The sequence below is a fragment of the Notothenia rossii genome (genome assembly GCF_949606895.1).
Source record: "Notothenia rossii genome assembly, contig: scaffold_410, whole genome shotgun sequence".
Lineage (NCBI taxonomy): Eukaryota > Metazoa > Chordata > Actinopteri > Perciformes > Nototheniidae > Notothenia > Notothenia rossii.
In genome coordinates this window covers 14,225-31,000 of record NW_027640249.1, presented here as the reverse complement: position 1 = coordinate 31,000, position 16,776 = coordinate 14,225, and the positions used below count along the sequence as shown (strand labels likewise).

Below are 16,776 nucleotides of genomic sequence, written 5' to 3'. Positions count from 1 at the left end.
ATAGCAAAACATGCCTATCTTCCCGACGGGGTGAAGGCTGGGAACAATACATACCGGCCGCTGTGAGAAAGTAGAGACGAAAGTCCCACCTCGTCCTGCGATCGTAGTGGGGGAACAGCAGCTCTCTGCGTGAAGACAGGCAGGAGAGCGCCCAGCTGGATCCCTGACGTCACTCACTCTGACCAGGCACTCCGTACAAAGTGTGTTAGAGGAAAAAGGAACATCCCTCCTATAACAGGGGAAATGGGCCGCTCTCCGCGTGCCAAAAGGCAGGAGAGAGGCGCACAGCTGACTCCCTGACATCACTCACCCCGACAGGACACCCAGTACAGGGTGTGTCAGAGAGGAATGGGAGAAATCCCTCAAATAAAAATGAATAAATGAACAGGGGGAAGACCAAGATGCAGCCGTGCAAATATCTTCCACTGACATTCCTCCGTGCAAAGCCATGGAGGAGGAAATTCCTCTGGTGGAGTGCGCCTTGATGTTCTCCGGGGGCTCCACCCCAGAGGAGACATATGCCTGTGACACAGCCTCACACAGCCAGTGTGACAGCCGTTGTGCAGACAGAGGTTGCCCGATCGAGCGCTCTCTATAGTGCACGAACAGGCGCTGAGAACGGCGCCAGGCCGCCGTGCGCGCCACATAGCAGGACAGCGCGCGCACCGGGCAGAGGAGATGAGATGTGGCTTCTTCCTCCGATTTATGAGGAGGCGGAAAAAACCCATCCAGGGTGATCACTCTTGACCTAAAAGTGCTTGTGATGACCTTTGGCATAAAGGCTGGGTTAGGCCGTAGCAGAGCCGAACTGCCATCTCCTTGGATCCGGAGGCATGACGGGGCCACAGAGAGAGCGGATAAATCACTCACCCTTTTTGCTGATGTTAGAGCCAAAAGCAGTACTACTTTGGCTGATAACATTTTAAGGGGAACCTGCTCTAACGGTTCAAATGGGGCTTTGCTTAGTGCTCGTAACACCAAAGCCAGATCCCACTGAGGCGCGTCTGAGTCTTCGTACCCCTTGCAAAAAACGTTTCATCAGGGGGTGACTGAACAACGTCCCGGCTCCGAAACCCACGTGACAAGATGATATGGCAGCCGCATATACCTTGATTGTGCTGAAAGCCAAATTCCTGTCCAACAACAGCTGGAGGAATGACAGCACGTGAGGCAGGGGGCACGTAGTGGGGTCCAGGCTTCTTTCTACCCACCAGCGCTGGAACGCTGCCCACTTGGCTGTGTAGGTCGCTCTGGTAGACGCGGCCCTGGCGCCCTGAATGGTGCGTACAACATCTTGAGAGAGACCCAACCTCTCTAAGTGTTCCCGTTCAGGGGCCATGCCCATAGGCGCTGGCCTATCACTGGGTGACTGTAAATCGCTCCCTCCACCTGCGAGAGAGCGTCCCCGCGCCACAGAATTTCCCACGGTCTGCCTGACAGCGTACGCTGTAGGCATGGAAACCAGGAAGCGCCCGTGCGCTCCGGGGCAATCAGGATCACTGACAGCCCCTCCTCCTGCACTCGGTCCAGAAACCGGGGAATCAGCGGGACTGGGGGGAAGGCGTACAGCATTCCCTTGGGCCATGGACGATGTGCGAACGCGTCCACCCCTAGGGGGGGGGAGGTCCCGCGCTGACAGGGAGAACCAGAGGGCGCATTGCGCGTTCCCGCGTGCGGCGAACAGATCTGCCTCCGCCCTCCCGAACCGGCTCCAAACCTGGGCGATGAGCTCGGGATGTAGGCTCCAGTCCTCCTGGCGAGGACCTCCTCCGGACATGAGGTCTGCCCCTTTGTTCAACTCGCCGCGCACATACCGTGCTCTGATGGAGAGTAGGTGCGCGCGCGCCCGGATCAACAGCCGTCTGGCTGTGTTCAGAAGCTGCGCTGAGCGTACCCCGCCCTGGCGATTGATGTAGGCTGCCGCGGCTCTGTTGTCTGTGCGAATCAATAAATGTTGATTCTGCAGCAGCGAGGCAAAATGCTGAATTACTCTCCGTACGGAGATCAATTCCAGCACGTTTATGTGGAAGGACATGTGAGTCAGCCACTGTCCCCCCACTGCCTGCGACATGCACGTTCCTCCCCACCCTGAGAGAGATGCGTCTGTGAACACCGAGATGTGTGACGTAACTCTGCCCAGGGCCACACCCTCTGACAGGACGTGGGGACTTTTCCAATAGGTTAAGTCTGAACCCACGGACAGAGGGATGACCACCATGCGCCTCCTCTGTCGCACGGGGTCGATGCGTAGGCGAATAAACCACCTCTGGAGTCTTCTCATGTGAAGGAGACCCAGGGGAATCACCCCGAGCAGCTGCATCACGGAGAGGGCTGTCACCACGCTGCAGGGTGTGACGCGTCGAAGGAGAGCTGTCAGCGTCTCCACTCTCTGCCGTGAGAGTCGCGCTCTCATGCGGGCTGAGTTCAATTCCACACCCAGGTAAACAATACTCTGGGAGGGAAGAGGACAGCTCTTTTTCCAGTTTATCATGAAACCCAGCTTTGACAGATGCGATATGAGCTGTACCGTCTGTAAAGCCACTTCCTCCCTGGAGCGAGCCATCAGCAGCAGGTCGTCCAGGTAAAATAGTACTCTCATCCCTCCTCTGTGTAGCGGCTGCAATGCCGTCTCTACACACTTTGAAAAGGTGCGAGGAGCCAGGGAATAACCGAACGGCAGACGGTTGTACTGGTACGATATTCCCTGGAATGAAAACCGCAGGAATTTCCTGTGTTGTGGGATGATGGGTACGTGGAAGTATGCATCCTTTAGGTCTATAGAGGTGAACCAGTCTCCCTGGTGAACACACTCTAGCACCCTTTTGACCGTCAGCATGTGAAACGGCCTTTTCATTATTGCCTCGTTGAACGCTGACAGGTCGAGGATGGGTCTCATTCCCCCCGTCTTTTTCGGGATAAGAAAGTAGCGGGAGTAATATCCCTGATTTTCTTCCCCTCTGGGAACCCTGGAAATAGCCTCTTTCAACAGGAGTTCCCGTAGCTCTGCTTGGAGCGCCCAACACTGTTCCCGGGATGACAGGCGTGTCTCCTGTATCCCGTTGAACTGTGGGGGGGGGGAGGCGAACTGCAGGGTGTACCCTCTGCTGATCAGCCTGCTCATCCATCTGTCCATCAGACACACGCGCTGCCACTCCGAGAAACACTCTGAGAGCGGGCGCACATGCTCGAGATGTGTTGTGGTTGTCATGACGACGAGCCACGCCAGAGCCCTCGCCGCCGCTGCCCGTGAGGCAACCCAAGGTGGGCTTAGAGCGAAAGGGCTGTGAGGGGGCCTCCACACGCTGCGTTTCACTCCGACTCTCATCGTGAGGCGCGTACACGCTCAGAGGATGAGTGGAGGTGTGTGCAGTAATATCCACATGAGGCGTTACCACGGCACTCATGGGCTTATTGTGACCGTGTGTAGGTGGCAGATCTCGGACAGAGGAATGCGGCGAGGTCTGTGGTTTAATAACCGAAAAGTTATAACCATCAGGCCTCCGCAGCGAACCCCGCTGCCTACTAATCAACAGATTGGAGGCAGCTGGCGTAGTTACTGCGCTCTGTAACTTATTAACCGATAGATTAAAATGTGCAGGCTTTTGTAACGAACCCTGCTGGCTATTAACCGATAGGTCATAGGCAGCTGGTTCACCCAGAGTGGGGGATATGTGAAACACATTTGAAACTGATGACAAAAGGTTGGAAATTAAGCTTCTTTTATTTCCTTCACACTCCCCCCCAAACCGTCAGGGCCGGCTCTGCTTCCTCGGCGGCTCTCGTGGAGCAGACGACGAGTACTTTTCTCTTTCCTTTTCTGGTGGGGGGGCGGAGGCGCGGGACGGTGCCCCTGCCGCCGCCGACGGGCGAGTCTGCCGCCTCGGCTGTCTCTCTGCCTGCCGCTGTGGCCGGGTTGGCCGCTGCTGCTGCTGCTGCTGCTGCCGCTGGTGCCGCTGCGGCTTCGCCGCAGGCTGGAGCCTGCCAACGTGCTGGCGGATATCATCCGCCTGCTCCGCTGCCGCTTTCATGGACTCTACCATGGCCAAAAACTGGGGTCCGAACAGCCCTTCCGAGCTGATCGGAGCGTCCAGCAAGACCTTCCTGGCCGGCTCTGTAACAGCCGCCTGTTGCAGCCAGAGGTGGCGCTGGATCTGCGTCATCCACGCTTCGATCTTCGCCTGGGAGACAGCCACGGACGCGCACAGCGTGAGCGCCGTGCTGGCCGCCTTGCCGATCTCCTCCGCCTCCTCTGGAGCCACGGTGGTGGACCGCTCCACCAGCGTAACCACCGAGTTTGCCAGCAACGCGATGTTATTCGCCGCCGCAGACGCCTGAACCGCACACTGGTGCGCCCGGTCAGCCTGGCGGGCGACATACTGGTCCTTGGGGGAGGCCAACACAGGGCGCCGTCCGGCGACCAAGTTGGCCTGCTTAACCCCAAAGAACGCCGTCAAGCTCTGCTCCAGAGCGGGGGTGGTTGCGAAACCCTCGTCAGTGAATCCCTCCACCTTAGTGAAGGGAACAAAGGTGGCCACCGGAGCCCTCAGGGTCCTCGGGTTCGCCGCAGCCCCCTCCTGGTACCTCCTAATGGCTGGGAAGCGCGGCCAGATCGGGTCACTCCTGCCCGTCTGAACGCGGGAAAAAACTCCGGCCATGTCATCCAGAGCTACCTTTTCCCGTCCTAGGGGAACGAGGAGACCCTTGCAGGCTGCCGCCTTGCCGATGATCTCCGGCAGCTCCAGCATGATGCCCCCCAACGCCGGCAGTGCCGTGGCAACGGAGAAGGGGACCGCGTGCTCGGCCGCCACACCCGTACCTCGCTCCGACCCCGTCTCCCCCGTCCGGGGGAGAGGGGGGAGGGGAGAGCCGCATGGTGAGCCATGGAGGGAAACGGGGTAGGAGTCGTCCGACTCCTGCCCACCACTCGGCTCCAGAAACAGGCTGTCGTCCCTGTGCTCCTGGACGGGCCAGTCGTCCTCCTCAGCCGCGGCAGCTAGAGCCTCCGCTCTTCGCTGCCTGTCGGCTGATGGGAGACGGGCACAATGCGAACACGCGACCTGCTGGTTGAGAGCCGCGTACGCGTGCTCTGGCCCCAGACAGGATTCGCATATCGCGTGTAGGTCATAGCTCATGATGTACCCCGTTTTACATGAGGGACAATCACGGACACAAGTGTTGCTCATGACTCTAATTCCTTTCCTGTGCTTCAGTACTGCTGACGGTTGCTGAAGAAAAGAGGAAGCAGATTAACGGGCCACCTTCCTATTTATACCGGAAGGAGGCCCGAGGGTGGGGCCCACCTTGCGGGTGGGCGTGGACTACAAGTGTTTCAGTGCTGCGCGGGGGCGCAAGGGGATTACCCAATAGCGATAGCCTTAGAGGGCGAAGCCATATACGAAATAGAACAGCTGTTCCTCTCAGCTCACTCTGATTGCTCCTCTACATCATGTGTCTTTCTTTTCTTCCTTTCTTTCTTTTTACATTTGATACTTGAGGTTTTGTAATACATTGTTGTAAATTGTTTAATGAATGAATGAATTGTATTTGTATTTTTTTTCTTATCATATATCCTTGACGCTTTGGCAATATTGTTCACCTGACATTCATGCCAATAAAGCATATTGAATTGAATTGGATTGAGAGACAGAGAGAGACAGCGAGAGAGAGAGAGAGACAGAGACAGAGACAGAGACAGAGACAGAGACAGAGACAGAGAGAGACAGAGAGAGAGACAGAGACAGAGAGAGAGAGAGACTAACAAAGAGACACATGATGTCATACACAATGTCACTGATGGGTTTACCTGAGCAGGTGAGATTCAGGAAGTAGTTCGAGGAATATGATGCTGCACACTCCCTCAGAGCAGATCCAGACTCTACACAGTCAGGTCTGATCCACCACACAGATCTCTCTGAGGACTCCTTTCTCCGTCCCACAGAAACAGAAGAGCCACAGTCGAGCTCTCTGCAGGCGACTCCTGCTGCCTTCAGGGTCCTGAGAGAGTAGTAGCTCTCCACTGGTCTCCATTCTCCCAGATGTTCCAACTCCAGGTCTCCTGCACAGCGACTCTCTCCTCCCATCAGCCTAACACCCGGCTCTGCAGAGAAACAAGAGAGAGATCAGAGAGAGAATAAAGAGAGTTTGATGAGAACAGAATGAACCAATCACAGCTCCTCTCTACCTGAGCAGGTGAGGCTAACAGCTGTGCCAGGTGAGCAGGTGTTTCTCTCTGAGGCTGAGCTACAGTCCAGGAGAGCAGACTCATGGCCTCCACACTGGAACTCTTTGGTCCCCATTGGAGCCTCCCCTTCTCCATAGAGCGCCCCCTGGAGGACTGAAGGAGCCCCACAGCCCAGCTGCCGGCAGACCACCTGAGCATCCTGCTGGTCAAAGTCAGCCTCACACACTGAGGACCAGGACGGGTTAGACGGGTTAGACGGGTCAGACTTCACCTCCAGTCTGCCTGAGCACAGACCAGTCCCCCCCAGCAGCCTGACAGAGTCTGCAGAGGACAGAAGATCAAACAGAGGTCAAAGACACACCATCAAAGAGATGAAACTATATTTCAGATTCAAACTGGACTCAGTTCCAACATGAGTTGATGATGAACAACAGAACACATGTTGATAAGAACACAGACTGCAGGTACCCTCACATCTACACCTGAGACCCTCTAGCAAGTGGTCTCCATTAGTGAACCCTTCCCCTGTGTCTTCAACAGAACCTCCTCCTCTGCAGACCCTCTGCTCCTTCTGCTCAGGGACTCAACATCATGTTTTAAAAAAGGTTTTATTATTTCTCACCTTTCTAATAGAATCTGATCCTAGAACTAAAATCCAACAGAAAATGAGTTCTAAAAGATGAAAGCCAAAGGATCCGGACTCTGCTCTGAAGGAGCTTCTGGGTGAAGGAGCCTCGAGGAGCCCCGGCTGAGCGGATCAGAGCCGTGTCAGGAGGTCTTGGTGCTGTTATGGTGGAACCCAAAGAACCTGCTGCTGGAACCAGAGGCTCAGAGAGCTGGAGCTGAAGCAGGAGTCCTTCAGACTGGTGGTCCCAGGGGACTCCTGAGGCAGCAGACACACATGTCTCCATCCACACACATAGGTTTCAACGCACACACAAATAGTTATTGTTTTAAATAAATGCAATATAAATCCACAAATATATGACTTTAAAAGTGTTAAATGTTGCATCAAGAACAGATTTGATGTTGTTACATTTCTATAAAAAAGGCTTTTGTGAGTGGATTCCTGAGAAACCCTGACGCCGCTAGATTCACACATGCATGTTTTCAAGATGGGAGTTTCTGTAGCCAATCAGATGTCTGCATCATTTAAGCCAATCACATGAGTGCGTCCCTTCAGAGCGAAATGACTGCCCCGCCCACTTCCCGGTAAAACTAAGGCATCAGAACGAGGCGGAAAACAATGTTAATATCACTTCTACTCTAGCTTGGAAGAACACGATATGAGGTCCATCCTAAGTCTTTGAACTTGAGTCCTTGCTTCCCTCACTTGGGTCCTTTCCTCCACACGAAGAGGGAGGGAGTGAGGAAATGTGTTTTCAGAGCAATAACACGTCCTTTCCTCGGAGTGTGGCGTGAAAGGACTTCCTGTGTGATTCCTGATCGCTGCTGGATCGGCTGTCAGTGGCTTTAACAGCTGCACACTTCTGACAGAGTTAGTGTTTGCAGACATGTTGGCTGTTCTATTCCTAATGAGAGGCTCCCAGTTATCACTGCCAGAGCAGCAGCAGTGTGTTACCTGTCTCACCTCACACCTGCACAGTGGGGGGTCTAGAACATGTTACATGGGGGGGCAAAGGGGGGTCAGAGGTCAGGGTGGCATGGGAGGGCCGACAGTACGTGGTATTTCATACTGTCTGTATAACCTATTTATTGTTAACTCATGGCCTAACAAGTGTTCTTAAAGCACAAGAGAAACAAGGTGTTCAGACACACAAACTAACATATAGTATAAAACAGCAGGAAGTACTCATGATACCTAGAACTGTGTTTACTGTGAGTACAGTCAGAGTACTTAGTTATAATGAAGTACACACATCACCCATCTCTCAGAGGGCTGAAGGTGAGCTGTGCAGCAACACATCTCAACATGTGTCCGTACTAAGAGCTGCTAGATTGAGCTGCTGTGATGGAACATGGACGGAGAATAAGAACATCCCATGTGGTCCAGCTGGAGTCTCCTCGGCCTCCTGACCCCTGCCTCTGGCCCTCTCTCTGACACTTCATCTTCCTCACATACATGTGTTCTTCTTCCTCACTAATGTCTTCATCTCCTCCTCTTCCTCCTGCTCTGACCCTCCTGGTCTCTTCATCTCCTCCTCTTCCTCCTGCTCTGACCCTCCTGGTCTCCTCCTCTTCCTCTTCCTCCTGCTCTGACCCTCCTGGTCTCTTCATCTCCTCCTCTTCCTCCTGCTCTGACCCTCCTGGTCTCTTCATCTCCTCCTCTTCCTCCTGCTCTGACCCTCCTGGTCTCCTCCTCTTCCTCTTCCTCCTCGTCCTGGTCTCTTCTCAGATATGTCTTTGTGTTGTTGTTGACTCACTCCAGCTACTCTGACCTGCAAGAGTCTACTTGTGAAAAGCTCTGGAACAAATGCTTGTCTAACTTTACGCGTTAGAGCCATGCAGCTGATAAGTAGCATCTCATAAAGACAGCATCAGAAAGTATTGATCAAACGCTCACAGGCAGCTGTGTTCAGACCCAGTTTGACGGTAAAGGATGTATCCTGGTTTCATTGATCTGGCCTCATGGCTGTGAGCAGTGGCACTGCAAGACCCTCTGGGGGCCCCAGGCAGAGAGACATGCCCCCCAACACATCCAGCATTCAGCTAGCGCTCTCCTAACACCAGCTGCTCCTTAAAGTACCGCGCCCTGATGCATATTCACACACAAACATACATTTAGCTGTCAGTGGGAATTGTAAACACTGTGTCCTACATAAAGGATGTTAAATCTAAAGTCTCTCTCATATTAAATATTACGTTCTGATTCTAAACCTTGTGTATGTATTGATTACACCTGATCACCCGTGATGAACAAACACAGCTTCTGCCACATGAATATCAAACTGACTTTCATTCAGATTGTGATGGATACTAAATGAGACGTCACTCTGCTACCAGAGGAAGGTTCAGTGACGTTTATATCATGTCTGGATTTACAGACACTTTTTAATCTGGGTTAACCCCCCATGAACTGTGGTTGCTGAAAACGACTGTTTTAGATGATGTCACTGATGATGTCACTGATGGGTTTACCTGAGCAGGTGAGATTCAGGAAGTAGTTAGAGGAATCCGATTCAGCACACTCCTTCAGAGCAGATCCAGACTCAACACAGTCAGAGCTGATCTCCCACACAGATCTCTCTGAGGACTCCTTTCTCTGTCCCACAGAAACAGCAGAGCCACAGTCGAGCTCTCTGCAGGCGACTCCTGCTGCCTTCAGGGTCCTGAGAGAGTAACGGCCCCCCACTGGTCTCCATTCTCCCTGATGTTCCAGCTCCAGGTCTCCTGCACAGCGACTCTCTCCTGCCACCAGCTGAACACCACCAGGCTCTGCAGAGAAACAAGAGAGAGATCAGAGAGAGAATAAAGAGAGTTTGATGAGAACAGAATGAACCAATCACAGCTCCTCTCTACCTGAGCAGGTGAGGCTAACAGCTGTGCCAGGTGAGCAGGTGTTTCTCTCTGAGGCTGAGCTACAGTCCAGGAGAGCAGACTCATGGCCTCCACACTGGAACTCTTTGGTCCCCATTGGAGCCTCCCCTTCTCCATAGAGCGCCCCCTGGAGGACTGAAGGAGCCCCACAGCCCAGCTGCCTGCAGACCACCTGAGCATCCTGCTGGTCAAAGTCAGCCTCACACACTGAGGACCAGGACGGGTTAGACGGGTTAGACGGGTTAGACGGGTCAGACTTCACCTCCAGTCTGCCTGAGCACAGACCAGTCCCCCCCAGCAGCCTGACAGAGTCTGCAGAGGACAGAAGATCAAACAGAGGTCAAAGACACACCATCAAAGAGATGAAACTATATTTCAGATTCAAACTGGACTCAGTTCCAACATGAGTTGATGATGAACAACAGAACACATGTTGATAAGAACACAGACTGCAGGTACCCTCACATCTACACCTGATACCCTCTAGCAAGTGGTCTCCATTAGTGAACCCTTCCCCTGTGTCTTCAACAAAACCTCCTCCTCTGCAGACCCTCTTCTGCTCAGGGACTCAACATCATGTTTTAAAAAAGGTTTTATTATTTCTCACCTTTCTAATAGAATCTGATCCTAGAACTAAAATCCAACAGAAAATGAGTTCTAAAAGATGAAAGCCAAAGGATCCGGACTCTGCTCTGAAGGAGCTTCTGGGTGAAGGAGCCTCGAGGAGCCCCGGCTGAGCGGATCAGAGCCGTGTCAGGAGGTCTTGGTGCTGTTCTGGTGGAACCCAAAGAACCTGCTGCTGGAACCATGGCTCAGAGAGAGCTGGAGCTGAAGCAGGAGTCCTTCAGACTGGTGGTCCCAGGGGACTCCTGAGGCAGCAGACACACATGTCTCCATCCACACACATAGGTTTCAACGCACACACAAATAGTTATTGTTTTAAATAAATGCAATATAAATCCACAAATATATGACTTTAAAAGTGTTAAATGTTGCATCAATAACAGATTTGATGTTGTTACATTTCTATAAAAAAGGCTTTTGTGAGTGGATTCCTGAGACACCCTGACGCCGCTAGATTCACACATGCATGTTTTCAAGATGGGAGTTTCTGTAGCCAATCAGATGTCTGCATCATTTAAGCCAATCACATGAGTGCGTCCCTTCAGAGCGAAATGACTAGGGATGTGACGATACCAAAAACTGACGGTACGATAATATCGCGATAACAAGTCCAAGGTACGGTATTTATCGCGATATTGAATAATAAAGGGAAGGGGGGGGAAAAATCATAATTTTTTTTCAATAAAACATTTTTTTACTCGGAAAATGTTTTTTTATTACATAATAAATCTGATTTTTACAGCATTTTTGTAGGATAGCAGTATTTTAAAGGTTCAAAAACAAAGTGACAGTAACAGACTGGAACAAGAAAACCAGTGTTTTTGTACCTTCCAGTACTACCAAACAAAGTAAGCATTTTCTTTATGCCACTGCATCTCACAAATAAACAAGGACATTTAATAATCAGACCCTGCAATAAAAATAAATCAAGTTTCACTTTAGTTTTTCAAGTAACTCAACTCAAACTCACTAGTCACTCACTCAGCATCATCAGACAGGTTTTTAGGAATATGAGAATGTCCACATTTCCAGGTATTTATAAACTGGGATGTTTGGGCATTTACAATATCCCCTGCTCTGGAAAAAACTCTCTCGCTTGGTACTGATGTTGCTGGGACAGCAGTGGTCGCGTTAACCGAATATTTTATTTAACAATGACGGAAAAATCTGAAAGCAGTCTGTCATTTTTACAGATTAGAACAAACTCGGAACAGCGCCAACGTTTCCCCGCAGCCAGGCTCTGGTGTTATGCCGTGTTATGCATGCCCTCCAAAAGGAAATTATATAGTTTCCAAACCGTACTTTGCCGTACAGATCAATGCATGTCTGGGAGGTTTTGCTTCACGCTGTGCGTGTCCCGCGAGGTGCATGCACACACGGCATAACACCGCACCCCCCGTTGACAGTTCACGAGCATGCTCTATCGTGAACTGTTCAGACCCGACGGGTAATAAGGGATTATGACGGATATTTTACGATCCTGTCTGTCAAAATGACGGACAGCGAAAAAGTCTAACGCCAGGCTTATTGACATGGCGAGATATAACTATATGGTTGATACTTGTCAATGTCTCTAGGTGTGTAAATGTAGCCCTGTAAATACGATGTACTTTTGTGTTATCTGTTGTTTTATTTTCATGTTGTAACCTACTTGCTGCCATGTTGGACAGGTCTCTATTGAAAAAGAGATCGATGATCTCAATGGGACCACCTGGTTAAATAAAGGTTTAAAAAAAAAAAAGTGTTTAAATGTTTTTTTTTTTGTTTTTTTTGTTTTAAATTTTTTAAATCGCGGTACTTTTTGTCAGTCTCACGACGGTATTGGGAAGTTTATTTACCGCGATACCGCGATATTCGGTATATCGTTACATCCCTAGAAATGACTGCCCGGCCCACTTCCCGGTAAAACTAAGGCATCAGAACGAAGCGGAAAACAATGTTAATATCACTTCTACTCTAGCTTGGAAGAACACGATATGAGGTCCATCCTAAGTCTCTGAACTTGAGTCCTTGCTTCCCTCACTTGGGTCCTTTCCTCCACACGAAGAGGGAGGGAGTGAGGAAATGTGTTTTCAGAGCAATGACACGTCCTTTCCTCGGAGTGTGACGGGGAAGGACTTCCTGTGTGATTCCTGATCGCTGCTGGACCGGCTGTCAGTGGCTTTAACAGCTGCACACTTCTGACAGAGTTAGTGTTTGCAGACATGTTGGCTGTTCTATTCCTAATGAGAGGCTCCCAGTTATCACTGCCAGAGCAGCAGCAGTGTGTTACCTGTCTCACCTCACACCTGCACAGTGGGGGGTCTAGAACATGTTACATGGGGGGGCAAAGGGGGGTCAGAGGTCAGGGTGGCATGGGAGGGCCGACAGTACGTGGTATTTCATACTGTCTGTATAACCTATTTATTGTTAACTCATGGCCTAACAAGTGTTCTTAAAGCACAAGAGAAACAAGGTGTTCAGACACACAAACTAACATATAGTATAAAACAGCAGGAAGTACTCATGATACCTAGAACTCTGTTTACTGTGAGTACAGTCAGAGTACTTAGTTATAATGAAGTACACACATCACCCATCTCTCAGAGGGCTGAAGGTGAGCTGTGCAGCAACACATCTCAACATGTGTCCGTACTAAGAGCTGCTAGATTGAGCTGCTGTGATGGAACATGGACGGAGAATAAGAACATCCCATGTGGTCCAGCTGGAGTCTCCTCTGCCTCCTGACCCCTGCCTCTGGCCCTCTCTCTGACACTTCATCTTCCTCACATACATCTCTTCTTCTTCCTCACTAATGTCTTCATCTCCTCCTCTTCCTCCTGCTCTGACCCTCCTGCTCTCTTCATCTCCTCCTCTTCCTCCTGCTCTGACCCTCCTGGTCTCTTCATCTCCTCCTCTTCCTCCTGCTCTGACCCTCCTGGTCTCCTCCTCTTCCTCTTCCTCCTCGTCCTGGTCTCTTCTCAGATATGTCTTTGTGTTGTTGTTGACTCACTCCAGCTACTCTGACCTGCAAGAGTCTACTTGTGAAAAGCTCTGGAACAAATGCTTGTCTAACTTTACGCGTTAGAGCCATGCAGCTGATAAGTAGCATCTCATAAAGATAGCATCAGAAAGTATTGATCAAACGCTCACAGGCAGCTGTGTTCAGACCCAGTTTCACGGTAAAGGATGTATCCTGGTTTCATTGATCTGGCCTCATGGCTGTGAGCAGTGGCACTGCAAGACCCTCTGGGGGCCCCAGGCAGAGAGACATGCCCCCCAACACATCCAGCATTCAGCTAGCGCTCTCCTAACACCAGCTGCTCCTTAAAGTACCGTGCCCTGATGCATATTCACACACAAACATACATTTAGCTGTCAGTGGGAATTGTAAACACTGTGTCCTACATAAAGGATGTTAATTATAAAGTCTCTCTCATATTAAATATTACGTTCTGATTCTAAACCTTGTGCATGTATTGATTACACCTGATCACCCGTGATGAACAAACACAGCTTCTGCCACATGAATATCAAACTGACTTTCATTCAGATTGTGATGGATACTAAATGAGACGTCACTCTGCTACCAGAGGAAGGTTCAGTGACGTTTATATCATGTCTGGATTTACAGACACTTTTTAATCTGGGTTAACCCCCCATGAACTGTGGTTGCTGAAAACGACTGTTTTAGATGATGTCACTGATGATGTCACTGATGGGTTTACCTGAGCAGGTGAGATTCAGGAAGTAGTTAGAGGAATCTGATGCTGCACACTCCCTCAGAGCAGATCCAGACTCAACACAGTCAGAGTTGATCCTCCACACATCTCTCTCTGAGGACTCCTTTCTCTGTCCCACAGAAACAGCAGAGCCACAGTCGAGCTCTCTGCAGGCGACTCCTGCTGCCTTCAGGGTCCAGAGAGAGTAACGGCCCTCCACTGGTCTCCATTCTCCCAGATGTTCCACCTCCAGGTCTCCTGCACAGCGACTCTCTCCTGCCACCAGCTGAACACCACCAGGCTCTGCAGAGAAACAAGAGAGAGATCAGAGAGAGAATAAAGAGAGTTTGATGAGAACAGAATGAACCAATCACAGCTCCTCTCTACCTGAGCAGGTGAGGCTAACAGCTGTGCCAGGTGAGCAGGTGTTTCTCTCTGAGGCTGAGCTACAGTCCAGGAGAGCAGACTCATGGCCTCCACACTGGAACTCTTTGGTCCCCATTGGAGCCTCCCCTTCTCCATAGAGCGCCCCCTGGAGGACTGAAGGTGCCCCACAGCCCAGCTGCCGGCAGACCACCTGAGCATCCTGCTGGTCAAAGTCAGCCTCACACACTGAGGACCAGGACGGGTTAGACGGGTTAGACGGGTCAGAGTTCACCTCCAGTCTGCCTGAGCACAGACCAGTCCCCCCCAGCAGCCTGACAGAGTCTGCAGAGGACAGAAGATCAAACAGAGGTCAAAGACACACCATCAAAGAGATGAAACTATATTTCAGATTCAAACTGGACTCAGTTCCAACATGAGTTGATGATGAACAACAGAACACATGTTGATAAGAACACAGACTGCAGGTACCCTCACATCTACACCTGAGACCCTCTAGCAAGTGGTCTCCATTAGTGAACCCTTCCCCTGTGTCTTCAACAGAACCTCCTCCTCTGCAGACCCTCTGCTCCTTCTGCTCAGCTCCACCTCTGCTCTCACACACTTTCAAAAGGTTTCACTCTTTACTCTCACATGTGTGTTTCACATGTTATCTGACTGATGTTTGTAAACACGTTGTTCTTCAAACATGGCGTCATCATTGAATTCAAGCTGTTTGTATTTTGATCTGGTGTTTTCCATTAAATGGTGAATGGTATCATTCTAGAGGAGGAGGCTCCAAATACCCCGGTGGGTTTCATGACTCTTCATATCAGCCGTGCTCCAGGCTGCAAGGAGTGGAATGAAATGTAAAACTGCTTGTTCATTTCTTTTGGTTCACATTCCATTGATACACTTTAGGGACACAGACAGCAGAGAGGCAGAATGTGGAGTGAGACGGCCCCTGCTGTGAGGATGGTGGCTCTCTCCCCTCTCACTCTTTTTAAACTCTGAACATGGATTCTTGGGACTCTGTAAATGAGTGCTATATGTTCCTCCTTCCTCTGCGGGGTCTGCGGGACGTCCTACGTTGTGTTGGCGCCGCGCTTCGACTATGTGAGCTATGTAGGCCAATCACAGCAGGCCATTTTACGTTGGCCTGTTGTGATTGGATAGAACATCTCACACAACAGAAGCCTGGTTACGTCAATAAATGATGTTTCTAATTGGATGCATTTTTTAAAGCGAAACTTATTTTTGCTATTATTTAATTATTTAATTATTCATTTTGATAATCAAAAATAGAAATCCGGTAAACTATATTTTCTCTCAGTCATTGTTGATGAATGAGTGGGTGGGCCTATAGACCCAGTAGCCCACCCACTACGCCCGGCTCCTTCATACACTGTTCATCATTTGCTATTTGGGTATTTATTAATTGTAAAAACAAGAAAATAAAAACAAAACAAAAAAAATGTAATCGATGATGTCACTGATGATGTCACTGATGGGTTTACCTGAGCAGGTGAGATTCAGCATGTGTTCAGAGGAATCTGATTCTGCACACTCCCTCAGAGCAGATCCAGACTCAACACAGTCAGATCTGATCCTCCACATAGATCTCTCTGAGGACTCCTCTCTCTCTCCCACAGAAACAGCAGAGCCACAGTCCAGCTCTCTGCAGACGACTCCTGCTTCCTTCAGGGTCCAGGGAGAGAAGTAGTAGCCCCCCACTGGTCTCCATTCTCCCTGATGTTCCAGCTCCAGAGCTCCTGCACAGCGACTCTCTCCTCCCACCAGCCTAACACCAGGCTCTGCAGAGAAACAAGAGAGTCATGTTCCTTCATTGATATTAGCATATTTTAATCATTAATCATTTCTACTATGAATACTTCCGAGTGATAATCAGATCATTACCTCCAGCTCTCTATGAACCAGTGGTGGGAAGTAATAAAGTACATATACTCAAGTACTGTAAGAACAGGTTTGAATGACTTCACTGGAGTATATGGTTTATAATACTACATCACATGTATTCACAAAATGAGTTTGAGGTTACTCGGCAGGTTCATATTATTAATAAAACAACACTTTAATGATGAAGTTCTGTTCTGGATAAAGATACCTGGAAGTAGAACAAGTCATTCAAGTTATCTCCACCTTTACCAGCTGCTACATTCAAAAGGATGTTCACATGAATGGATCATTGATTAGAATCCAGACTAGAATATATCATTATGAGAATAGTCGTACTGTATGAGTCATATTAATGATGGTACTTTAAGCATGAATTGATCCTAATACTTTGATCTAAGTCCATTTCAATACCAGACTTGTTCTTATTACAGTATTTCTACACTGTGGTATCACTTCTTTTAATCAAGTATAACATCTCCCCCACATCTATAA

At 50.0% G+C, this 16,776-nt stretch overlaps 1 protein-coding gene across 1 annotated transcript; it reads right to left on the bottom strand.

Annotated features, from left to right (window-relative positions):
• Window positions 1-5,411: 5,411 nt before the first annotated feature.
• LOC307026891 (scavenger receptor cysteine-rich type 1 protein M130-like) lies at window positions 5,412-16,282 on the bottom strand. The gene is made up of 7 exons (XM_079695047.1): window positions 15,885-16,282; window positions 14,392-14,712; window positions 14,011-14,307; window positions 9,662-9,991; window positions 9,281-9,577; window positions 6,182-6,502; window positions 5,412-6,097 (listed from the first exon to the last, which is right to left on the bottom strand). The coding sequence occupies exons 1-7, from the start codon at window positions 15,982-15,984 to the stop codon at window positions 5,604-5,606; spliced, it is 2,160 nt and encodes a 719-aa protein (XP_079551173.1). The 5' UTR covers window positions 15,985-16,282; the 3' UTR covers window positions 5,412-5,603.
• Window positions 16,283-16,776: the final 494 nt, after the last annotated feature.